The sequence below is a fragment of the Tetrao urogallus genome, assembly GCF_951394365.1.
Source record: "Tetrao urogallus genome assembly, chromosome: 3".
NCBI classification, from domain to species: domain Eukaryota; kingdom Metazoa; phylum Chordata; class Aves; order Galliformes; family Phasianidae; genus Tetrao; species Tetrao urogallus.
In genome coordinates, this window is record NC_136815.1 from 66,587,866 (window position 1) to 66,613,570 (window position 25,705).

The following is a 25,705-nucleotide window of genomic DNA, read 5'->3' on the forward strand; positions in this document are numbered from 1 at the left end:
GTGGGATTGCTGGCATGAGTATGCGTGACTCTTGCTCAATTGAACCTTTTGTTCAGGGGCACGGCTGTATGGGCTTGCAAACAGCTACAGTAAATCTAAAAGGGACTGTCATCTTGGTGGTCTGGACATCATGGTTTGGGCACAGTCCCAGGAGCTTCTGAGAAGCTCTGCTGTTGCTGGTAGCCTTCCTTAATCTCTTAAACTTCTAGTGACTGCTTAAGTTAGAAAAAGCTGAAGTGTTCAAGAAAAGGGGATTTCCAGACCTCAAGAGAAAGCTACTCTGTCTCAGCTGAATTCAGGTCCCTTTTGTGCAAAGAAGTGGGGGAGAAGGGAAGTGTGGGCGGTGCTTTATTATGCGTACTTTTGGATGTACTTCCTCCTGTCTAAGCCCTGTTTAAGATTAGCCTGACTGACTAGATAACCTTCTCTGGAGGAACCAGGATGAGAGTAGCAGCAATACAGTGGTCAGCTGAATAACATCTCATGCTGATAGATGTTCTTCCAAGCAAACACTGAGCTAAACTGCAGGCAGGAACAGTAGTGTGGGGACCCAAGGCAGTGATTAGAGAACGCTTGTGCAGACAGCAGAGCTACTGTAGTATGCGGCTGACTGATTCTCTGATTTAAATACCAAATCCAGTGTTTTCTTTGATAACTGAAATACTTACGCTAGCACAAATAGCAGCAGACAACAGTGTATTGAACTTGAAGGAGTGTACCTTGAAAGGCTTGGTTATAGATTGAAAAATGGACTCAGCTTGTCTGGGTTACTGATACATAGAGATAACACTCTCTATGAATGGACTTTGGCCCTTGGTATGATGCCAACATGGAACATTCTGCATTGCAGTTTACAAAAGGACATTGAAATCTAACCTATAATGCCAATGTTTGGCTATATAAAATGCTAACTGCTTTAAGAGACTCTACAAAAATAAACCATGCTTCAGATCCTTCTCACACTCTTGCTAGTCACTTGATTAAATCATCCTTGGTCACAGATGCTGACTGACAGAGAAAATAGTATGTGCAAACAAGTTTGTGAGGGCTAATGCCTCAACTAGCTTCTAAAAATACAGTAATAGCTGGATGGTACAGTAAGTTAAGTAACATGCATTAATTTCATATTGAGAGCGTTTATTGGAAGAGAAGAGGGATCTGAGGATTAAGACATGGTGGAACACATGACTTATGGGGAGCCTGGTTTCAGCAGTGGGGCAGTGATGGGCCAAAGCAGGTGCCTGTGTGCTTAGGGGCCTGGGCTGTGACTGTGCTCCTGACGAGGCCGTGTTGGGGTTGTGCCACAGCACCTTGGCACAGAGCAACTATAACTTTTTTTCCCCTCATTTCTTTCCTTTAACCTCGTTCCCGTGTCTGTCTGATCTCTGCTGCAGCTGGCGAGTTGCCATTATTTGTCTTTAAAAAACTGACACAAATAGATTCTGGCGGGTCATGTGAAAATATCATGAGCTTTTAAAAATTGCCCAGTGCTTACCTTTCCTCGGCTGCCCGCATTGCATTAGCAGGTGTGGTTTTGTTTATGCAGGCCTGCTGCTTTATGTTAGCAACAGGGTTGTGCTGGCCCTGAGCGCGCTGAGGAAACCTTTTGCTCTGTGCTTGGCTCAACCTTTGGGCAAACTCTGCAGACCTGAGTGAGCGTTGCACCTTTTGCACCTTCGGAAACAGGCAGGGGCATCCCATCGCTGGCCTAGGAACTGAAATTTCTGCTTCTGAAATCACTGATTTACTTATTGTACTGTGATCTTGGATTAAACGTTGTGAATAAGGCTTATGGTTTTCAGCATCTTCTGGTGCAACTGTGAGGTTATACCAGAGGAGGGATGTGCTGTTCCTCTAAATTACTGGCAAATGCTAGTTAAAAATCTGTTTTAATTGAGGAGTTATGTGCTTGCAGCCAGCTGTGAGCCTTCATCTCTGAAATAATGTCTTCTTCATTAACCACTGTGTGTTGTGCTGTGAGTGCCCCAAAGTAAACAGGTGCATTCTGATCACATCTTACCTCCATTACCTTGTAGAAGCAAGTACTTTGCCTTTTAGTAAGGGCTTTTATGTGTTGGGACAGCTGAAAGCACCTTATGCTTGCAACCGATAGCTTATAACTGTTTTTCTTGTTCCTCTTTTCATTTCTGTTGGTATGACCTGTTCCTCTCCTCTAGCACAGGGCAATATACAGCTGCATCCATGAGTAAGTTGTCCACACTTGTTTCCAGGGAGGGAACTAACGCTGCTCAACTGCATCTGTGGGTTTTATCTACATGACAAACATACATGATACTGAGTTTCACAGATGGAAATGTACAAAGATGAGCTCTGTGCTGAGAGGAAAGATGCTCTGCTTTATTCTCAGTGCCTGCAAAGTTCAGCTCAGACTATGTACTGGGTTTGAAATAACTGAGGAGCAAATCAGCTTCAGCTGTGAGTTTTGACTGAAGCTTTTCCTATATAAACTTACCCACTTTTGCCCTTAGAGCTTTTGAAGGATTTAAACTGAACTTCTTGGTGAACAGGCTCTTTGTTTTCTGTGTAATTTCTGCTTCCTGCAGTTATCTTCTCATACTAGTTAGTCCCAACTCTCCTGCCTGAAATTTGAAATTGATTTGTTCTGGTCCAGGTCAGTGCTGACTGTGTGTTCCCCAGAGGAAAAGAGAACTATGGAAAGTGAGATCTGAAGGGAAGAGGTAGCCAACCTCCTGAGTGGTCTCTATTTTATCTGGCATAGATAGATATTATGTGCATCTTATCATATATTATTTATTTATAAAAGCCTCACTTAGTCTTGCCAGTGATGACAGTTCTTGTCTTATGAGTGCCTATGGATTCCTGAATTGGTCCCAGTGGTGCTGGCTCCAGAGGCACTCCTTTTAGGTATCAATCAGTTCTTTCAGCAAAGCTCAAATACGCTGTTTGAGGCAGTCTCTCTGAAGAACAGATAATATAATTTATTTAATATCCTATTTAACTATTTACATTCTTATCCTCAAACACTGTACGTTCTGATTTTGAGCATTAGCTTATATTCTGTAAGCTAGAACTGTTGAGCTTAGCTCACAGTTACATGTAGCTGAAGTGCTGCTCAGAGTCCATGTCCTTAGTCTGCTGTAATTATATACTTTGCCATGAAGGTGGTTCCTGTGCTTTGACATAAGTGCCGTTGTGTATGTCATGGGCGCTTATGTATTTGTGCAATCAACTCCAGGTACATGCTTTTGTTTTTCTTTGTAACATTGAACTGGTATATACAAAGACATACGAGCTTTGTAAAACTGTGTACCAGCTCTAAATTTCCTACTTATATTTCTGAAACCCATTGTGACTTATCTTGCTTTTCTTTTTTGTTGTTGTTATTTATATTTCAATTTTCCTGCTTTTTCTTAGTTTTCATTTTTGGCAAGCCCTGTGAGAAACCATGGTATTTTAGACTTAGCCAAATTCAGTCTGTGTTAAAACTTCGTGAAACCTGATCTTGTGAGAGTTCTAGTATGAAAAAAATTCAGGTTGGCATCCAGAACCATGGATGTTTTTCTAAACTGAACTTCTGATTCCTCTCGAGGTTTGGTAGTTCACTACTGAATCTGTTTCAGTCCAGTTAATTAGTTACTAACCCCTAAGCCACAGAGCTGGAATTAAAGAAAACAAAACCCCAAACCTCTGCATAATTTGATGCAAGAAGAAACTTCTGTTGAACTGGGAAATGCATTTGCATTGCTATTTCCCATTTTGAAATGTGAAATTGACATCCAAATGAGCCATCAGCATAGTCATTTATTCTGGATTTGTGCTGCCTGTATTACTGTAGCTGACCAGTATCCCCTCTCTGTGCACTAACCTATTCTTTCCCCCATTCTCCAATACTGGCTTCTCCTTTGAGAGATACAGCAGACATTTTTCTTGTGTCAGTGTTATTTGGTCTATGCAGTGTAGCTTACAGAGAGCACCGTGCCCATTTTCATTGAGATTTTTCTATTCTTTTCTTTTTAGGACAATGTAGATCAGACTTCAGCTCATGGTCGGCGGGATCTGGTGGAGCCAGGTTTCCAGGAACCATCTAATCGCATGTCCCTAAATCACCAAGGTAAGGAATGATGAGTGGGAGTCAGTCTCCTTGAAGGAAAAGTGCTGAGGATGAAGAAAAGTTTTGTGTCCGTTTTGCGTTTTTTCTTTCTCGTTTATGAAATTAAGCTCTGGGTGGTTGGAGTAGAAGAGCTGGCGATGTGGGATTTTTCATCACAACTGTGCTGTGAGATGTGCATGAAGTTCACTAAGTACCTACTTAGAAGAATCTGAAGTCTTGCAGCTCAAGCTAAGTTTACTAGCCTGAGCAGAAGGAATGTCGTCCTGTTTTTAGGGAATACTGAAATTTAATTCAGCATTTGCAGTGTTTAAAAAAAAAAAAAACTTTAAAGACTCCAGACATCTTAGGAAAAAAAAAAAAAAAAAAAAAGATATTTACTGTCATAGTGGGGACTATTTAGCACACCTTCAGTTTTTGGCTTAGAAATAATGAATAATGGAAAGTGCTGTGTCAATCAGTGAGCGCTCTTATCTTTAGGGTTCCTGATGGCTTAACTTGGAATCAAGTCCTTGAACCTAGTCTTCTAAAAGTTATATGCTTAACTTTTCCTTTAAAAATCCAGTTTAATTGATTTGCCAAGGGCGGCAAGACTGGAATTTCATGACTTGTAGGTCCTCAATACTATTTGGGTTTCAAACATATCAAGAATCTCTCACCTTAGATTTTTTGGTTTAAAACTTTACTTTCCATTGAAAATAGGAAATAACAGGTTGCCCCGAAGAAAAATCCAAATCTTAATAGCAGAAGCAGTGCATTGTAGCATGCTCTCATGCAGCACAATTTCCTTCTTGGACATAGCATTAATTTCACCTACCTTGGGATGTGCAAATTCTGGAGCGGATTTACGTAGGTGACTTCTTCTGAAGCTATTTGTGAATATCCCCTTTAAATTAATGGGGTCATCCATATGGGGTCACCTAGAGTGTGGCTCTGCTTGTGCTGCTTGGAGTCAGATGTCTGTCCAAAATGGTCCAAACTAATTTCCAAAGCAGGTATCTTCACACAGAATGCTTTTAACGGAGAATGGTGATTGTTACAGGCCTGTTTCTAAGTCAGGGCAGAGTTGTTATTCTCACGAGTTTCTGAAGTTAATTTTTCTGTTTGTTTCTAGTGTATACACTTGTAATTCATACCTGGCCACCTTGCTCAGGCAGCACAGCAGATTTGCCAGTTTCTTTTGAACATTAACTTACAGCCCTTTGCTTTTTACTCAAGCACTTACAATTCTGAACCAGACCCTGCTTTCCACAGCCTATAAAAATGGTGATTAGCTTCCTTTGAGGCATCTGAATCTTTTCTACACAAACTGGAAAAAGAGCATGCAAGTAGAGACTGAGATATCCCTGCCAACTGTCCCTGCATGAATAAACTCTTTCTTGTGAAGGGTATTTCAAGTACGTGTTTCCTGCTGAATCATTCTTTTACTCAGGCAGATGCTGATTTGGTAGCAGAGAATACTTTATGTAAAGCAAGGAGTCTTAAAATACTCAGGTAAAACAAATGTTGGAAGTTGAGTGCAGATGGAGTGGTATTTTTCCTTTTGAATAGGTTAATAACTGCTTATGTATAGAAAAGCTAATAACATACATTTTTATCTATAACCATTATGTAGTATTCATTTTCCAATAATTCTGCAAGTAAGTATAATAAAGGTACTAAACCCAGGGAGCAGGCATTAGGATTTCTTACCTATATTCCCAAAAGCTACTTCATAAATAAAAACTAAATTTCATCTAGTGGAATAGTATTAACATTCAGTGAAGTAAAGAAGCAGATACACTTCAGCTGCTGACTGAAAGCCATAGGAAGTCCAGCAGGCCTTTTTGTCCACCAGAGAAAGTCCAACAGCCAATATTTAACAATGAATAGACAGCAAGTCAAATATTTCTCCAGCAGTCACTCAAAAGGTGTAGTGAAGACTAGAGCATAGAGAAGAAAAATGTCTAACCTACGTGGCATTTCCTGAGGAATTAAGGAAAGAGGCATGGAAGTGGTCAGAATGATTATTTACTGTCTTTAAACCCACAGAGAGAAAGGGGAAGTAAAAGCATGCTTGGTGGGGGAGGGAAGCAATGATTTCATTTTTTTCCAAACAAAGGAGTTTGGACTTAGCCATGTCTCAATTCTGTAAAACTTTTAGTGCTTGCATGTTCTTCATATTTCACAGTGACAGGGATGCTTGCAGCATTCCTGCCCTGTCCAGTAGCACAGGACAGAGCTGGAAACTGTCATGGTTATTTTAGTCTAAATTCTTGCATTCAAGAGTTCAGAACACTGAGAAGTTCTGAAGTCCTTATTAGAGCCCATTAGCTCCAGCACTCATTCCCCCTGCCCCATCCCAAGGGTTCTACTTTCTCTCCAAGCATCTGGTAGCTCAGCCTCATTCCCCTTGGTTGAGTACCCTCGATTGGGTGCCACAGGAGTTGTTCTTCAATGTGCTTTATTAGCAAGATAAAGTTACTTAATTGATTTCCTTGTGCTAGCTAGCAGTGGCTTTGCCGCATGAAATATGATAGCAAAATACGACATGCTACAGAAAACTGGAAAAACAACTACATTTATTTACCCTTAGACTTCAGGGGGTAAGCTTAACCTGCTTGCTATGCCGCTGCTTGTTTCTCTTCTCACTTCATACTTCTGGGCTTTTCTTCATTGAGGCATTTCAGAGCTCATATTTCTGTTTGGTTTTCTAACAAGCAGTAATTTATGCCAACTCCAGTCACAGACGTGAAGTTTATGGGCAGTGCCTTTTATTAATACTTGACGTACTTTTGAGATACTGTATCTAATTATAATTCAGGATTTTGAAGTTAGGCATAAATAAGATGCATTCTGTCACCTGAGCTTTTAATTGAAGTATTAATCATGCAGTACTGGTGCTTTCTTTGTATTTTCTTGTAGAGATGATTGCCAGTATCTGTACAAATACATTTTGCCATGGGTCTGCAGTGAAAGATTCATCTTCCTTTTTGTTATGCATTTGCTCTCCTAGTAGCTGTTTCATCTGTTATTGGATTTGATGCTTTTTGTCCCAGGAGTTCCCAGAGAAGACCTGAAGAGTTCCCAGAGGGAGAGCCTGAGCCGAATGCTGCCATGCTTCTGGCTTTGACAGCAATGAGATGAGTTGTTAGAGTCAACAGTAGGCTGACCCTTTGGTCTTTTTTGGCTGGTTGTGGTAGAAATCTTACCTACAGCAAGATGGCGAGCATGTTGCAATTGGTCAGTTTTACATTTAGCTTCTAATTGATAGGGAGCTTCTGTAAAAGGGATACCAATCAGTGGTGGTGGAGTCTACCTTTCTAACATGCTTCTTAAAGAAAAAAAAAAAAAAGGGCCTATGTAAATAAATAAGGATTTTTGAATGACTGTGGGTGTAGATGAAGCAGTATGGTTCCTCATTTAACCTAGAGAAATGATCTTGCATAGGCCTCTTTCTCAAGCACTACAATTATTACTTGCTTTAAATGTGTTGCCTCTTGCATCTGTCTGGTGATAGGCATGTGAAATTGAGGTGGTTTTGTTATTAGTTCTGTAGCTAAAGAATGTGTTCAGTAAGCACCAGTGCTACCTCTGATATGCTTCAGTTATGGGATCCCATTAGGATGAATCAGTTATTTGGTGCATCAGAACTAACCCTTTTTTTTTTTTTCCAGAATCCAACTGGTGCTGAATGGAAAATGTAGAACGAAATACAGATAGTTTGTTTGTTACAGACAATACCAAAAGCTGCCAAGACATTCGTGAATTCTCATGTATTGTATAAATGTTGTTGTCATTGTCCAGCTTTAGAAAAAAAACACCATTAGTGCCAAAAGGATTTACACTAACTACCATTACGCTCAGAACTGAGCTCCCGCTTCCTGCCTTGCTCATTACAGTAGCTTTGTCTTATTTTAGAGAAGGCTTCTATTGTACTTCGTGATGAATTTTGTTAGCACAGTTACTAGGAGGACATCCATAATAGCTCTGTGGAAGTTTGATTTCCCTAATTATATTAGTTCCCAAACCTATGAACACACAGAATTGAAACAAATTAAAAAATGAAAAGAAGACAAAGTAGGTTGGTTTTTAATACAGATAACTTCAGAGATCTGCATCAAGCTACAGGATGACAGAATAGGCTAGCTGATGGAGTGTCAGGAATACTCTACTTGTACAAAAGCTGATGATGATGATTGAATGCAATCAGCGAAATGAGAATAAAGACTAAGAACAGTTTAAAATGTTTGTGTGTCACATAAACGTATTTGCAGGTGACAGATTGCCTTTTATTTTTCATTAACTAGGGGACAGACAGTAAAATAAGGGAGAAAAAGGCTATGCATTAACTTGTAGGAGTTTAAATAAGTATCAAGATTTTTAAAATGGAATGTATTCTGCTGAAGCTACCCAGTATGAGTTTGGATTAAAAAAATATTCAAATATCCCAGCTGTCTCATATTCTGTTATGGGGCAGTGTGGTAATGGAAGGACCCCTCTATCTGGATTTCATAGGTACACAGTGTGGCATCATTTGGGTGCCCTTGTTCATTGTTCTACAAGTGAGATTTTAAAGTAAGTGTAAAATGGGTATTACGGTATTATGAATGCATGCTTGCTATTCATGTTGATCGTCAAAGTAAATCTTAAGCCTATTTTCTATTGTGACTTATGGAAAAAAGAAGAAGTAAAGTTATTACATAAGCGAAGATCTTGATGTGTTAGAGAAAAGAGTTTCCAGGGAAGAGTAGTTAGTTGCACTGCAGGAGCTGGGCTGAGGAGTTAGGCTCCCTACTCAAAGGACGTAACACTATCCCTAGGGACTGAAGCTCTGTAGGTTTTATGGTGATTAAGTCTTTCTGTCATACTGAAAACGGAAGGATGGTGTTCCTACACTATCTTTGAAGATTTCTGATTCCAGTTATTGCGGGAGGAGATTCATCAGGTGTACTTTGGGGTGATTAGAAGTTCATTTCTTGTCATTCTTCCTAAATTCTTGCCTGAGGCTTTGGGAGGGGAAGGTCTGAATTGGTCATCTGGGTAGCATCTGGTGCTGCTTTCTAAATGTCTTTCTCTGCAAGAGGGTGTTTTCTTCCCTCACCCCTTATACAGATTTACTTGAAAACAAGTTGGCATAATACTAATATAAGCCTGAAGTATGCGTTTGATGACTGTAAGAAAATGCCCACAAGGGTTATTTATTTAATAGTGTCTCCTTCTTAAAACTTTTTTTTTTTTTTGTCTTAATCTAAGTTATGTGTATTTCCTGCTGCCACTAAAGTGCAGCTAAGACTAAACGTTGGAGTGGTTGTACTTCTGCATTCTTGGGCCAGCTTTCAGCTGGGGTAATGCAGAGGATCAGTGCAAAGTTATCCTCTTCTCATGGAGGAGGAAGGAGTGCACTTCTGGGCATCTTGTGGAAAATTTTGGTAGTGTGTGCTCCAGCTATTGGCAACACAGTGAAACATGAGGTGAGGTGGTTGGGAAGGGGCTGAGGTGCTGCTAGGTTCGTAGATGTGTTACTCTGTACATGAACCTGTTCTGTTGGCAGAGGTTAAATGCTCAAACAATGTATTTGTTGACTGTTGGCACGCTCTCCCAGAGGTCTATGAGCTTGGAGAGGTGATGTCATTGCCATCACAAATAGCTCCTGTGTTCCTCCAGTTGTGCTTGCAGGGCTGGCTGGCTGCCAAGCGCTTGTCTGCTGCTAGGCTGATGCAAGGCCAGGCTGGCTGCTGAGGGAGTGGGTAACAGTACCTTGCACAAGCTGGCAGGCATCCGGAGAAAAGCTATCGGGAAGTTTCCTCTTTGCCTCTGTCTGGTCTGTCCCAGTCTCCCAAGCAATAGTAGTTCATCAGAAGTCTTCGTTGTGCTAAGAAGTCGCTTTTGTGGCTGATGATTGAACTTGAGCAAGGTTAAGTTCTATTGTCAGTGTGGAATGTTGACTGAGGATGTGGTCTTGCAGGTTGTAAAGCTTGAGCCTAAGAAACCAGCAGTCTGCTTCAGTGATGGGCAGGAAACCACGACAGCCGGTATCCATGTGGAACAGTGCTGCTGTTCAGCTGATTGCGTGGAGCTCGAGCTCATGTGTCAGTTGGAAATGATATGCTTGAGGAAACTTAGATACTAGATGGAAAGCAAGGTCTCAAGATCTGGTTCTGATGAGGCACTTGTCCCGTGTATTTGGGCTGGGCTGAGCTCATTCCTTCATTTCTTGAGCTCTCACTTTGTGGTTGGCTTTTTTTTTTTTTTTTTTTTTTTTTTTTTTTAATAAATGAGCCCCAAATCCTACTTTTAGTGTGCTCTCTTCTGTGCAAATCTATGTTCTTAACTACTTACGTCATCCTTTCTGTAAGCAGATTACTAAAGCAGCCAAGTGCAATAGATTTCAATATTTTTTATTGTTTTATATGCTGATGTATTTACTGTCCAACAGGTACGGGGAGACTTGCAGTCTCAAGTTGTCCTCTGCTTCCTAGGTGGCTTATTTCTTCCATTTGAGTTAATGGTCCATAATTGAGCTGAGTGATTTGAAATGCCCTCTTCTAATTTAATCAATGTAAGTTGACTGTAAAACCTTGAGATGAGCTCATATGTTTTCTGGAATAATTTTATTGCCTATATTTATGCTTATGTTTTCTTTCGTAATCTGACTAAATTTGTACTGCCAAGATGTTGAGAGAAGAAGGTTGGGAAGTAATACTAGCAGCAAAAGCTCTTTTGGTAGCTTAGAAACAATGTTTTTAACGTGGCTGAGCTGAATTCTTGCCAGTGCTACATTACCATCTTCCTGTATGTCCATGGATTCTGCTTATTTTTTCCCTCTTAGGAGGTGTCTTCAAGTGTATTTTGCTTTATATAAGAACTTTTTGAACCTTTCAGTGAAGTTGTCATAGCCAAATGTCAAAACATGTCTGCGGGCACTTAAATTGTCTCAGCATAATGAACTTTCCAGCTAGAAAAGTTGATTTATTAGGTAGCCTAGTTTTTCATCACACCATAACAAAAGCAGTTGTTCAATAAAAACAGTGTCTCTCTGGTATCATAATAGTTTCAAATTCTAGCTCTGTACCCAAAATCAAATCTGAAGCTTCAAAGATGATTTGACACGTAAAGGGGAGGGGTATATTTGAAGATGGAAACAGTCTTTTTCACTGCCATTCAATATTTCATTGCATTGAAGACTCGAAGGTGTTAATCTGGCTTCATCACTGCTCAGTTTGAGTCTAAAATAAAGATATTCTGTTCACTGGAATACAAATAAATGCAGATAAATTGCAATCAAATTCACAATACATGCAATATTTGAAATTACTATGACCAAAGAGAGAACTGTTTTCTTTTTTAAATCTCTGCCTACTTTAGTGAAATCAATATGCAGAGCACAGTGCCTCTGCTGTCATACAGCTCCCCTCCCACTTTCCTGCAAAACTTATTTCTAAGAACGTCGTAACAGTGGTGTGGCAAAGTGGAGGAAGTTGTTATGCCAGAAACTACTTTCTCCCTGAATTCTCGAAACCAGCTAGACTTAGGCTTGGCAAGAGTCCTTTTGCAGCCTTAGAACACCAGTACAATTTAGCAATTCTAGGACTAGATATCATTTTTTTCCCAGAATAAAATCCATTTAACTTCTTCAGATAAAGACCAGAGTTACTCCCACCCCCATTTAAAGAACACTGAACTGATTTGTGTTCTGCCTCTGATCAGCCATGTACCTTTGATCTCTCTAGTGATGGCAGATAATTTCTAATAGCTGACACAATGCAGCCCTCTTGTCTGCAAACAGTGCTGTTAGGCATGTATTCAGTTTTTAGGTTTTTATTTTCCTTGACCTTTGAGGTTGTATTTTTGGTCTCTATCAAAGTGCTGAGAGGATGGGGAACAGGCAGTGCAGCTCTTTATTTCCTTCCATTGTTTGTCCTGATGATAAAGTGTCTTAACATTTGGTTTCTGTCTCTTATTTCCAGTGCCTCAGGTGAAGCAAAATATATATTATTTTCTCTTTTTATGAGCTTCATTTCCTAAGCAAGGCTTTTATCTAATGAATAAATATAGAAATTCACTTTGCTCCCCTTAAAATAAGCAAGTGAATACATAAAATGAAGCAATGTTTAAATCACAAACATTTTCAGAGTTAAGAAACAGAACGAGCGGGAAGGTAAGATTTGTGTGCAAGAGGGAAATGGGGCATATTTGAGACATGGCAGTTTTCTCAGCAAAGGCTTCAGAATTCCTTAGGAGTCAGCAGCTTACTGGGCTTCCTTTTTACTTGTTTGCAGGTCTAAGTTAGAGGAGGAATTACGAGTACTAAACAAAAGTTTACTTGGTACTTGAAAGTAAAAAAAGGTTGTAATACTTGGCGGGCACAATTACATCAAATTTAGGTTAAGCAGTCTGAACAAGCATAGAACTAGTTTAAGATTTTAGTATCATTTTCTGTATGGTAGGATAAATTGCAGGAACTTATGTACTAGAAAATTGGAATCATCAAATAAAGACAGAACGCATCTTGTAGCTGAGAAGAAAATGCCGAATACAAGTTAAAGCTTTAAACAACATCTTTCTTAAAAATGCGTTTTCTAATCTGTTTATAAAAGACATTGGTTCTGGCAGGTACTGTGAAGCTGAGAACTGCAGATTTCCAGGTTTTTCCAGCATGGTAATGTATTTCCTCTAGCTGGTTCAAACAAGTTGCATTGGAATGTGTTCATGGTCTATATCAGCAATTATAACTCTACTCAGTTATGTCAAGATGAGTATATACCACAGTCTATTCAAGAAAATGGATGTCACTAAAATACTTGGCTAAATTTTTTGTTATTGTTGGGTAAACATGAAAGCAGTCTTTCATGCTGGCAAAGTTGTGTTTGTATAAGTACGAAATGATTTTTTGTGTTTAAAAAAAGTGTTTCTAAGTTCATGATTGAAGTCAGACTTAAGATAGCAAGAACTGTGTAAAATGACACAAGTTCTGATGACAGGAACGTGCTGGTAAGACCTATGTCTTTACATGCTCATTGGATGAGAGCAGTACTTGCTGGTGTTGACAGCTGGGCAAGGAGCTAGAAGTGCTTGTTCAACAAATTACCTCTTACGTGGGATGAAACAAATCACTCTTGGTTGTCTACCTTTTTCCCATTAGCAAAATGAGGATATTGTTGTTGCAAAATTTCTGTCAAGTATGCAGTTGAGATGTGCTTCATAGGGTGCGTGCTGTTTTCACAGATGAATTCTTGTTTTGTTTATGGCATTAAGTTGGGAACCAGTCCTGGAGAGACATAATCAAAACTGAAGTGTTTCCACTGTAACTCTTCTGAGTCCTGTGTGCCTTACCATGGAAAACCTCCTGGCCTCAACCACTGTTTTGAAGATCAACGATATTGTTTTGAGGCTTGCATATTATGTAGATCGCTCTGAAAGTAGCGTCTCCTGTTTATTTCCATAGAAACTACACCACGTACAAAAAGTACAGTGACAGCATTTGATAGAGCAAATTGTCAGCTACAAAACACTATTTTTCAACATTGCCATCACAGCTATGCGTTTGCACCAGCAGTGAACAAGAGTCTGCATGCCATGTTCATGTAAAATAAATAAATAAATACACCCCCCCCCAAGCAAACAAACAAAAAACAACAACAAAAACCCAACTCTACAAGGCTGTCCAGAACACGGTTTGTCTTTCTTTCATTTGACTGTGGCCACTGCTGAATTGCACCACCCACCGCCTTACTGTGCTCACATCCACTATTTGGTCTCCGGAAACATTCAGAATGTGTCACTGAATGTCAGTGGATGCCACTTCTTCTGCATGCGGGAATTCCGAGACATACTTCTGCTTTGTACATACTTCCACGTTAGACTCTGTCAGAGTGCCCCTCTGATGCCATCTGTCACACAGCAAAATGTGATGGAATGTTGGTGGGAAGGTTCATCTTCTACTGCCATACCACCAACATCCACCTCTGATGTCACAGATCAACATAATAAACAGGAGACATTACTTCTAAGGCAGCCTTCACACATGAGGTGTCGCGTAGAAGTCTATGCAGAAATATAAAACAGTTTTATCCTGTCCCAACTGGTGCATTTTCAGTTATGGATGGGGCTTCACTCATTGATAGGGAGGGAAGCAAACTATCTCATTCTCATTGTGATATATTGTTTCTGTAATTAATAGAGGCTTGGAAAGAACACATAACATGTGAACATATAATAAGATATAATCTCAAGTATAAGGGAAAGTTAAGGACTGTTAATTTGATGTGATGCGCAGCCATTCTATAGAGTGACTTGTTTGTATGCGGCGTGTGACTTGGAAGTGGGGAATGATAATGCAGATTTCAGTGCTATAAATGTCTTTTTTTAAGAGGGATTCAAGGTATATATTTCTGAACTTGCAGTAGGGATGTGAATTAAGCTGAAGGATAGTTGAAGCTTTCTTTTCATGTGTATGTGTGTGGGGATATGAAGTCGAAGTTGGGAGTCATGAGCAGCTTCACAGACTGAGCTTAGAATGTTTATTAAAAGAAAAAAAAAATGGAATAAATGCAGGATGAGATAAGGGAAAACCACTTGAGGCATAAAGCATGGTGAAAAGCCCTGGAGTTTCTTTAAGATGATTTTAGCATTTAGCTGGAGTGTAACTATTGAATGAGATATAATTCATTTTCATTACCGTAGGAGCCAAGATGTCTACTAATACAGTATTTATGTTTGTAGTAATATCTTTCCACCATTGTGTATCTCTGTAAACCTTCTGTTTAAAAAAACAGCCAAACAAAGCAAAACAAAAAGCCTCTCAACCCTCTCTCTGTATGGCAATAGTGCATAGCAGTTGGGGCCAGGCTACACGTCTCCTGCTGCGCTAAGCTGGTGAAACATGGAACAGAGAGATCTCTCACTGAAGAACAAGTTCAGAGATGAATTTGGCAGATTGTTGGCTCCGAGGCAAATTGAGACTGTTGTGGAGAAATTTGTTAAAGACACTGCTTGGGTGAAAGCCTCCTTTCTTACAGCGACTGCTTGAGCAGGAGCACTTTGTGATCGCAGCGCTGATGACTTTTCCCTGAAAAAAGCTGTCCGTTCAAGTAAGCTGTTCTCAGACCGTTTGCTGTTCTGTTCTCAGGCCATTTGCATTCCCCAGAGTCTTGTGTCTCCCAGAGGTTTGATGGTACAGCTGGTAATGGCAAAAAAGCCAACACTTCTTCTGAAGGAAAAGCTGATTTAACAGGTGAAATGAAATGCTGCAGTAGAAGCATTTGTAGATATTCATATTGGGCTAGAAATACAGATAATTTAGCAAGAAAAATAATTTGTGTGAGTTTGTTTGCAGTGAATGTGGAAATGAGCACTCGTTTGTGTATTCCAGGCAAACGTAGAGCCCTATACTGAGTGAATTCAAGAGCTTAACTTTGACTATTGCATGTGTCCCAGGTCCAGCCTGAAACCAGTCCTTCTGATGTTGTTACCATACAAATGCAGAAGATGGCTCATCCCCGAGTGTTGGATCTATATTCATTGTGAGCACAAATCTGTCACAGAAGGGGTAGAGGAAAAATGTTTTTGTGCTGTTACCTAAATACTTCTTTGGTGGCTTGAAGTATATGAAGTGAAAGAGATTTTTAGTGGCGTAAGTTAAATAGGTTTTAAATAGGCTTGGAAGGAACCTAATCTCAAACTTCTATGTATATAATATTATCATTATGGGTTTGCAATCCATTTACAGTATTTTATACTTGTGGTAGGTCCTTGTATATGGATTAAGTTGAGCTGGAAAGATACTACTATGTAGCAGACTATGTTTTATTCACTGACCTGATACAACTGCCACTGAGTACTACTTGTTATTTTGAGCATCTGCCCAAAAAACATCAGTCAAAACACATGATGTGCCCTGTCCAGGTTAATTCAGTATGCTCTTTATTGAGGAATGTAGGAAGGCAGAGTGGTCTAGCACAACCTCAGTTTGGGGCAGGGGTATCAGGAGAAGAGTTACCTAGGGGGGACAAAATTAGGATTGTTGGTAGAGGGGACACTATAGAAGTTAATGTGATAGCAAAGAGCAAGCAAGTAATTGGCTGTAATTGACAAAGTGCCTCCGTGATGGAATAGTAAGATGACAAGAATCTGAATTTTACTTACCTCAGGTAAAAAAAGGAAGTGCTGCCCTTCAGTTCATGCAAGGTAAATAGCAAAATGAGTTCCCAGAGATTGTGGAGGAAACTTGGATGGAGAATCCACAATGGAGAGTTATTGCAGATGGAGAAAACTATGAAGCTAGTTCTAGCACTTTCTGTAGCGTACAAGTTCTCATACATGCCTGTTTTCAAACTGTGTTGGAGTTTCATCCGTTTTATGATCTTAGTTAAGAATTCACGGTTGTATAAGCATATGAGAAAACAGAAACAAACTTCATTTACTTTTTTCTCCTAAAACTTTATAATACTTTTAGATAACTGTATGTTTTGATGTAACACTGCTAGTGCTGTGGTTTATGCTTTACACTTTGTATTTGCCAAATAAGAAGACAACATCCTTGCTTTTTTGTTTTGCTTTGTTTTGAATGTAGATGGTCTACAAGTTCATTAAGGATCTAATAAAAAATTGTATATCATCAGTGGAACCACATTATTGCTCCAAAGAAAATCGTTTTGATGATATTGCAGTGTTTTGCATTATTTATAGTGCCTTTAGCATTGAAAAATCTCCTTGTGGTATTAAATCTGTTCCAAAATGAATTAGGACAGTATCCTTCTGTGATTTCTTGTTGGAGGCAATGCAATGATTTCTTTATCATTTATAAAGCAAACATTTTTTAAGCTCATGTGATAAAAGAGAAAAATTGACAAATTTTCTAGTTTGATAAACTAGAGATCTATAATAGAACTGCTGTGATTTGATATCAGTTGTGCAGTAATATTTATCCCCAATGTAGCATTGTAGCAATAAACCTCAGTCATCACTGTCTTCCAACTTACCTGTGATAAAGCACTAGAGTATTTATTTCTGCCTTTACGTAAACACAGTGCTGCAAGTGGGATGATGAGCTGTGTCATGTGAGGATACTTGAGAAATGCATAATTCCCAAGCAGCTGACATTCTTGCATTCGAGATGCAGAAGATTGCAGCACTTTTCCTAAAGCCAAGCGATTTCAAGGGAAGATCAGTCTGAGTTCATTAATTGACTTAAATCTCTTGGATAAGCTTCTGTTGAACTAATGATGCTTTTAGCTAAAAAACAAAAACAAAAACCAGAACACAACACATTTAAAGTGGGGCAAAAAAATACCGTAAGAAACCAAAACATAGGATGGAAGATACAGCTGCATTTGTTGTTTTTGACAGCAAGCAGCTTCTTAAGTAATTAAAGTGTTTAAGGTGCTATTGACCAAAGCAATTAGTATGTAATTTCATTAATGAAGCTGAGATTGCAGTAACAACATTTGAGTCTTTCTGTCCAAATCAAGATTGTAGGCAGTTTGTGACATGCACAGGGTGAGGCTGGAAGCCACGCAAGATTATGGTATGCTATAGCACCACTGTCTGAGTGGATTTGTTACTGCGCAAGGACATCTTTTACACTGTGCATCTTGTTAGTGCTTCTTGGTAGGTATCTATTGCTTGCAAGCTTACACGCACAAATTTTTATAAGCTTGCATGTTTGTAAGTTTGTATATTAAAAAGGCATCATGGGACTACTTATTTTTTGAGTTTGTTTTTGCAATTCAGTTATGAGCTTGCTCTTATTTATATAAAACAACAACAACAACAAAACACCCAAGTTATTCTTTTTGCTTGGATTTTCGTGGTTTGTGCTTACATGGTTGAAAAATCCTGGAGAGCTCAGGCCTACTTAAATAGTTCTTCCAAAATCTCAAGAGCTGCAGGTGAAGAGTTTTTAACCCAGGAGGTTTGCAGCTGAATGGCAAGTGGATGATGTAGTGAACACAGCAAGATGTGCAAGTGGATGGCTTGTACCCTCATGAATAACCATTAAAATATTCTTCAGCAGATAATGATGAGTATTAGAGAATGGGTAGAAGAATAACACAGATCTAGGATCTATAACAAGGTCCAAGTGCAGGTCTACCTCTAAGGTGCTGTGGCAGCACTGTTGGGCTGCAGGTTTCTCCATTCAGGTGACTGAAGCAATAGCAGCTTGCTGCTTGGATGATGATGGGTATTGCTACTGTAGCAGTTAACCTGAGCTTGCTGCTGCTGTTAAAAAGCCATCAGTGAAAGTCCATCAGAACACAAGTGCTTTACAGCTCTATGGTTACACATTTTGCCTACCTTAAGCTCTGTCCTGTTCATGCTTCATGCGTGGCCTCTTTTTAGGCCTTGGTCTGTGGTGCGTGGGCATGCATTTGGGGGAAGAACCAGTCTTTACTGACTTTCTGGGCTTTGTTTCACATGTAAAACGCAGTGAGGTGAGCAGGCCATTTCCTATGGCCAGTGCTGATACCCCTGGGACCCTGGGTTTCCTTTGTCATGGATGCAGCTGCCTCTGGCTTACACAGCTTGGTTGCTGTTGGAGTGGAGAAAATGGAGAGTGCCTTGCAAAAAGGGATAATTTATTAACAGAATACAGGCAAGAGAAAATACGTGCTGTCTGTCCAGTTAGCAGTATTGTTTTGTGTATATTGTGTATGCATGGAGGTAGCCCCAGGTCTCTGCCCACAACACTGTGAAACAGAACGGGGTGGAGAAGAGCATCAAACTGGTCCTTAGGAATCACATGACATTCTGAGTACCAAACTGGGAATGTGTGCGCCTTGTGAAATTGAGTGTATGGGTCTCCTAAGGACAAGGAGCGTAACTGGCCACTGAGATCTGAGTCATATAGAGCTATGGTGGGTTTTCTCTGTAGCATGTCTGTGGCTTTCGCTTTTGGGTTAACCTGATCCTAACTTACTTTAAGTGGTGCAGCTTGCCTGCAGGATGTGAAACGATGAAGGACCAAGTTTTTGAGTAGCTGATTTAAAAAGAAAACTTGATTTGGTGTGCCTAGAATTCTGTGATTCTAGAAGAAGCAAATAGCATGTTTTCCTTGGACCTAGATATATTGCTAAATTGGTTGTTTTTTCTTTTGCATTGTGGCTGGTCTCAGATGACTGGCTGCAAACAGTTAATATCAATTAGAATGGTAATGTCTGGTTATGCAGTGTGACACAGGAGTAGGGAGATTTTTGGACGGTGGAGGAAACTTCTTTACTGTTCTATGTCATCTCAGCATCTCTGGTTTTTCCTTATTAGTGCTGTTTTTGTGTGTTCTTCATTTTCATTGACCTGTTTTTAGCCTCCATTTATACTTAAAATAAAAATAAAACCAGTAAGTTCTCCAATAGGAGCTCTTGAGACCAGGGGGAAAGGTGCCATTTGGCAGTGGCCATTCCTCTTTCCAAGCCCAGCTCCCACGTCCTGGCTTGGGGTGCACGCGGCAGTGTCTCCAGGCAGCCATTTGGGATGCGAACACAGCAATATGCTGTGCCATCTGCGAATCTGTGTGACAGGGCTGTGGTGTTCCCTTCTAAGGCGGCAGAGAGGTTCGTACTTTATTACAGTTACAATTCTGAAATTATCCACTCCTGTTGCTTGGCTTCTTCTACTGGCAGAGCCAGTTTTGCACTTGAAAGCACTGCTTGGTTTGCTGACTCCTGAGCTAAACTGATGGGAAGAAAGTAGGCTGAAACAGGCTTCTGACCCAAGGGCAAGGTATCCATGTGCATATGGAACTAGACGAATACCCCAAAATACTCTTTGTCCATAGAGGATGAAGAAATGTAAAGAAAGCTGATAGCAGGTTATGCTGAAGAAACAAGAGAATATCTGACAGCAGCCGCCTTCGTCTATAATAAAATGACAGCTCACTCGCTGTTACTTCATTTGCGAATTTAGAGAGTCACCAGTTAGAGGCTCTTGGGAGACTTTGAAATGTTGAAATTATGAATGACACTCCTGCAGCTCAGTTTCTTGTAGATGATTTACTGAAGTTACAGCTGGAGTTAATAGTAAACTATTAAAGCAGCTGGTAAAAGAACCCCAAATTACACCAGTATTAAAGAACTGTATTTTTTCATTACTTCAGTTCTGTTAGCTAAATTCTGACTAGAAGTACCTTAAAATATGTGTTTCTGTTGTCTGTATTGCTGGTATGTGGATCACAGCGAGGTAACTATTATGCTTTGAAATGGCAATCTTTAATTAACGTAGCTGATTCATTAATTGCCATGTGCGACTTCTGGAACTTGCATTACATCCTCTTCAAAGCGCTCCCTAAGCCAACAATAAAATTGTTCCAAGGAAATCCTAAAAACTTGTGGTTTAATGAGCCAAAGACCAAAAGTTTGATTATCTGGCGTGAGGAGGTAGCAACCTTATTTAATGATGATGATATTCCAGTGCTGGCTCTCAGGCTTTGCCCCTGCGTGAAGGGATGCACTAGTGGAACCCCCAGCTTATATCACATGGAAGCTTTGCTCAGCTTGCAGCATAGCACTGTTGAAGCAAAATGATGCTGCTGCTCCAGGCACACAGCCCCCATCCCCAGCCTGCCCTGCAGCCCTGAGTGGGGTTTTTGGGGCTCTGGCTGTGGGTGAGTAGCAGCTCTGTACAGGGCTATGTGTTGTTGCACCCTGGAGTTGGGGTGAAGCTTGGTCTTTCTTGGCAGGGTGGGAGTGACTAATCCTGGCGGGAGTATTTATATCAGGTCGTAAGTAGTGTTCAGCTGGGATTATGTGGCTAGGCATTACGACATTAATCAGGGAGAGAGCATAGATTCCCTGAAGGAAAGCGATAGATGCTTTGACTGCATTTTTTACTTTCCTTTAAGCGTTTAGGACTTGCAAGACATGTGGTTACTCTTCTCATCTGTCTCAGTTTTTAACTACTTTTTGAACTCTGACTTGTCTTTCAGAGTGTTATTTATTTGTGTATATTTGATTTGTGCACTTTTTTTTTTCTGGAATGAGTAATAAGAAAAAGATATCATAAACTAGTGTCACGGATATAAATACGTACATGAGGAAATGATAGAGTAAACTTGAAAAAAACAATCATTTTCATTCATACAAGCATAAGGAGAACACACTATTTTTAAAACATTTCTTTGGTTTTCTCAGTGTAAAAATATGCAGTATTAATAAACATTCAAGCAAGCCTGGCCTTTGCTGTGTCAAATTGCAGCTCTTGCCGATACAGGATATCCTCTTAAACTTGCTCACCCATAAATACGACTTTCTAATGTAAGATGCAGTCTGCCAAGCGTTTGCTGTGTGGCCAGCAGACAGTATTTCAATTCATCAATCTGTTGCTATCCGGTGTTGTGCTTCCTGAGTTTGGACTGGAAGTACCTTGTAACAGGTCAGTAGGTTAATGCTGTTTTCCCCTTTCTCTGAAAAGCCAAAGTGGATTTTCTGTTAATTTTTGTGTGGCCTACACAGCCTAGCAGCAGTTCTGCTGCTCTGTTGGGCATGCCAGGAATTACCCAGCTGTGTTCTTTGGGAGGATAAATGACAGCCTTCTTACAGTTGTGACTTTGAAATGCAACAGCACAGCTCTCTTTCCTGATTTTGCTGTAGAGATGATGCACCAAGGCTGAGGTATCCAATTCACCTTACCACTAAGATGGGATATGAGCTGAGGATCCCTGAGCTAGTTGTTTGGTAGGTCTGATTGCCTCATGCACTTATTCCCTTGCTCTCTTTAATTTTTTTCCACCTGTGTACGTAAAGGGCTACGACATGATCATGACTCTCCTCTGGGGTCTGCCTACCCCATGGTGTATCAAGGTTTTCTCTGATGGAACCGCTGTACTCTTCTGTAGGGCTTCCTGAGGACTGGTCTCCTCCAGCTCCAGGTTTGGCCTTGGAAATAGTACCCCAGTGTCCTGTGTGGTTCTCACAGGGGTCACTTCTCTCATCAATGTTATTTTCTATCCCCTGTGTAACTGAAGCATTTTGGGTTTTAGGTTATTTTTTCCCGTCTTTACAAGCTCGACCAAACACATACTTTCTGTTTAAGAGCTTTCTCAGACTTTTTCTTTAACTAGTATGTTAAAATCAGGTGACACAATAAAATGGGTCAGGGAAACCACTGAAACTAACATTCATAGAAGAAAATTGCAGATGTTACCAGTCTCTTGAAAATTAATCATGACTGGATTTTGTAACCGTCCCAGGAATGATAATCTCCCAGAGGTCTACTTAACTTCAGACTGCTTTAAGTGATCTGTTTACTCACTATTTACTCTACAGCATTGCCTCTGCAAACATGGGCTGTGCAAAAAGCCTTTTGAAAGGCTGGCGGTTGCTGCTGACAGGAGCTCTGCCATCAGTGGCTGCTGGAACCAGGGTGTGGTACGTTTGCTGACCAGCAGTTGGTCATTCCTACTGCCTGCACAGTAGCACTGAATCAACTGGTGTATGTATTTGGGATTTGGTTCAAATGTTGACCTGATGCTTTTTTTAAGAATGTTTTTTTTTTCCCCCATTTTTTTTCTTTTTAAGCTGTCAGTGTTTTCCTAGAAAATGCATGCTGGAAAGACTGAATCCCAACTTTGCGTTCCCTAACTGGAGTCTTTGGGTACATAAAAGGAACTGGCCATAAGAGAGCTCTTTTATCGTCTCCCTTGTAATTGTAATAAAGCTCATAGGTATGTGTATGATCATTGTTCTAGGTGTTCTAGATGTTTTCTTAGTTTTTTGTAGGTTACTCTGTCCTACAGCAAAGTCATTAGTGCTTCAGCAGCTGTGTCTTAGAACCAAGTGAGGTTTCAGAGGTGATGTTGGAACCCACTGCAGACAGCCTTCAGTTGAGATGACAAACGTAAGTGCTTTGCAATGAAAGGCCAGCGTGACTTGACAGTTCCTAGGTTACAATTGGGAAGGTGCACACTGGGAAATGCTTCTCAAAGTCATCTGTGAATAACTGCAAACTCATCAAAGGACAAAACCATTAAAAGCCTTTATTAGAGATATTCTTTACCTTGATTTGTCTCTGAAATTAAACAGAGCCTCATTATCCATGCCCTCTATCCCTTAGGTTGTCATCTTTTGTCATCTTCACTCTTTATGATGACTACTTGTTAGGTGTGAGAACTAGGCAAGAGCTGAATTTTTCGTTATTAAACCCTGCATTTGCTCTCCATCAGGATTCCCAGAACTAGTTTTATGCGAGCAAGACTAGTCTAAGAGGATGCAACTGAATTACAACTGGAGCACAAATTTTGTGTGGAGCAGATGAGGAAACTGGGATTGTTTAATGTGAAGAAGAAGAGGCTCAAGGGAGACCTTATTGGTCTCTACAACTACATAAAAGGAGGTTGTGGTGAGGTGGCAATCAGCTCCTTCTCTCATGTAAGTTGCAATAGGATTAGAGAGAATGGCCCTCAAGTTGTTCCAGGAGAGGTTCAGGTTGAATGTTAGGAAAAATTTCTTCAGAAGTGTGGCGAGGCATTGGAACAGGCTGCACAGGCTGATGGTGGAGTCACTGTCCCTGGACGTGTTCAAGAAATGTTTAGATGTTGTACTGAGGGAGGTGGTTTAGTGGGGAAATATTGGTGGTAGGTGGATGGTTCGGCTGGATGATCTCGGAGATCTTTTTCAGCCTTGGTGATTCTGTGATTATTTTCTTCTGTAGGACACCTGTAACTAGTTGTTCCTGTTATCATTACTGCTTTGATTTTGACAAATACCCTTCATACGTACGTAATTCCTGTAGTTGTTACCTAGCAACATTAATTTTGTTCAATTTAGTTTGTCTTCTGTGTCAAGAAGTTTTTAAAGCATGTTGTAAGAGCAATACTGGAGTCTAACCATAAACCTTTAGCAAGATGTTTATAAAGTGAATTCTCCCCACCACCACTAATTAACGTGCCTGCGTTTTGCATTAACATTTCCAGCCTTTTTGACAGAAATTGAATTAGATGCACATGGAATTTAAAAAATTACCTGGAGAATGCAGGAGTGGCTACAAATTCCCTGATGATTTCTCTGTGTGGCATTTCAGTGAGCTCAAGGATTGCAGATGCTTGTCTCACTGTCATGCTCATTTACAGACCATCATTTCTGCTTCTTTCTCTTCTTTCCATGGCATGTTTAGCATTTGGGAAGCTGTACATACACTGATGTGACATTCTGTAAGCCAGCAACCATGGTTATAGTGTGAAGTAGAGGATTTCACTTAAGGTCATGGATGTTACTTAGAAAGTAGAGAGTTCTTCAGTGCGGAGTCCCATGAGGGCACACAGGGTACACAGAAATGGGGAGTTCAGAGGTGCAGGATTGGCATTTTTAAATCAGATTAGATCACTTTGAACTTGACGATGACTGTGGGAGACAGACCTGAGCTCGTGTCTTCACACAAACATACCAACCTCCAGGGTTCTAATGTTGAACAAATTTAGTCTTTCGATGCTGTTAGAGTTGGTTACAGCAGAGGACCTGGAAAACAGAATGAATGCATAGGATTTGCAATTTGCAGATGTTTTAAATTACTGGTCTTTTTGTTTCTTGTGTAAATCTGCCTGTCTGCGGTTCTTAATGTTGGAGGGAGTGGTTGTGTGGAAGTGGAGCTGGTACTGGAAGCTGGGATGTGTCACTAAGCTGTGGCATCTCTGTCAAGGTCATGGAGGAAGAGTCAAAGAAAAATGTAGGAAATTGCTTTCCATCACCCACCCTTTCTGTTGAGGTAGATACTGCAGATATTTTAGATGTCTTTTTCCCTGTTAATCTGTTTGAGACCTTCTGTTCATTTTAAAATAAGAATGTTTTTCCTGTTTTACCTACAATTTATATAGCGTTTCACTGCATAATCAAAGCAACTGTGTGTGTTCCTCTTCTTTCAGTGTTTCCTTCTGACTCCTTGAGGATCAATTAATACGTGTTCAAAGTGCCTTAGAAATATCCTTCAGCTTAACTTGGGTTAAATCTTGCTTTAGTTTCACCTTAGCTTTGCCAAGTAGGTTCTTGAATGTCATAGAATCATTAACGTTGGAAAAGGCTGCTAAGATAATCTAGTCCAGCTATTTATCCATCATCACCATGCCCATTAAACCATGTCCTTAAGTGCCACCTAGGTACGTTTCTTGCAAACCTCCAGGTTCAGTGATGCCACCACTGCCCTGGGCAGCCTGTTCTGATGCACTGCCACCCTTTCTGAGAATAAGTTGTTTTTAGTATCTAACCTGAGCACTGAATATTCAGCACTGAAGCTGATTTGGGCAAACTGATTTACCACAGGCTGTCAGATGGGGACAGAGGATCAAAATCAGCAGCTGTCCTACTGCGATATCAAGCACTTGTTTATATACACACTGTTATGTTACCTATAGTATCAAATACACTTCCATGGAGATGGAGAGGTAGCATAGCCTTGTAAATCTTCTGCTGAATTCCTAGCAGCACTCACATTGGTCTTTTCTGTGAAATGATATGAGAAGTAAGGCTGAAGAAATAAATTCTGAAATGAGCGAAGAAGGAAATTACATATATAAGTATACAGTGTTTTATCACAGCTCACTTAATTCCTGCAGTGTTTTTCATAGTATTCCCTATGAGCTGCCCAGATTGTATGTGAAAAGGGTGTTTGCTGGGCTGCCATTTAGAGAAATAAAATGTAACCTGGTCTCCA

The 25,705-nt window shown here is 40.2% G+C and overlaps 1 protein-coding gene across 1 annotated transcript in view; it reads left to right on the forward strand.

The window, feature by feature from the left end:
* Positions 1–25,705, forward strand: part of GRB10 (growth factor receptor bound protein 10) — a gene marked incomplete at its 3' end in the record, with an annotated part of 100,933 nt that overhangs the window by 18,073 nt on the left and 57,155 nt on the right. The window contains exon 2 of the mRNA XM_079533402.1: positions 4,000–4,093. Within this exon, the coding sequence (XP_079389528.1) occupies positions 4,000–4,093 (94 nt within the window). The remainder of the gene's footprint in view (positions 1–3,999; positions 4,094–25,705) is intronic.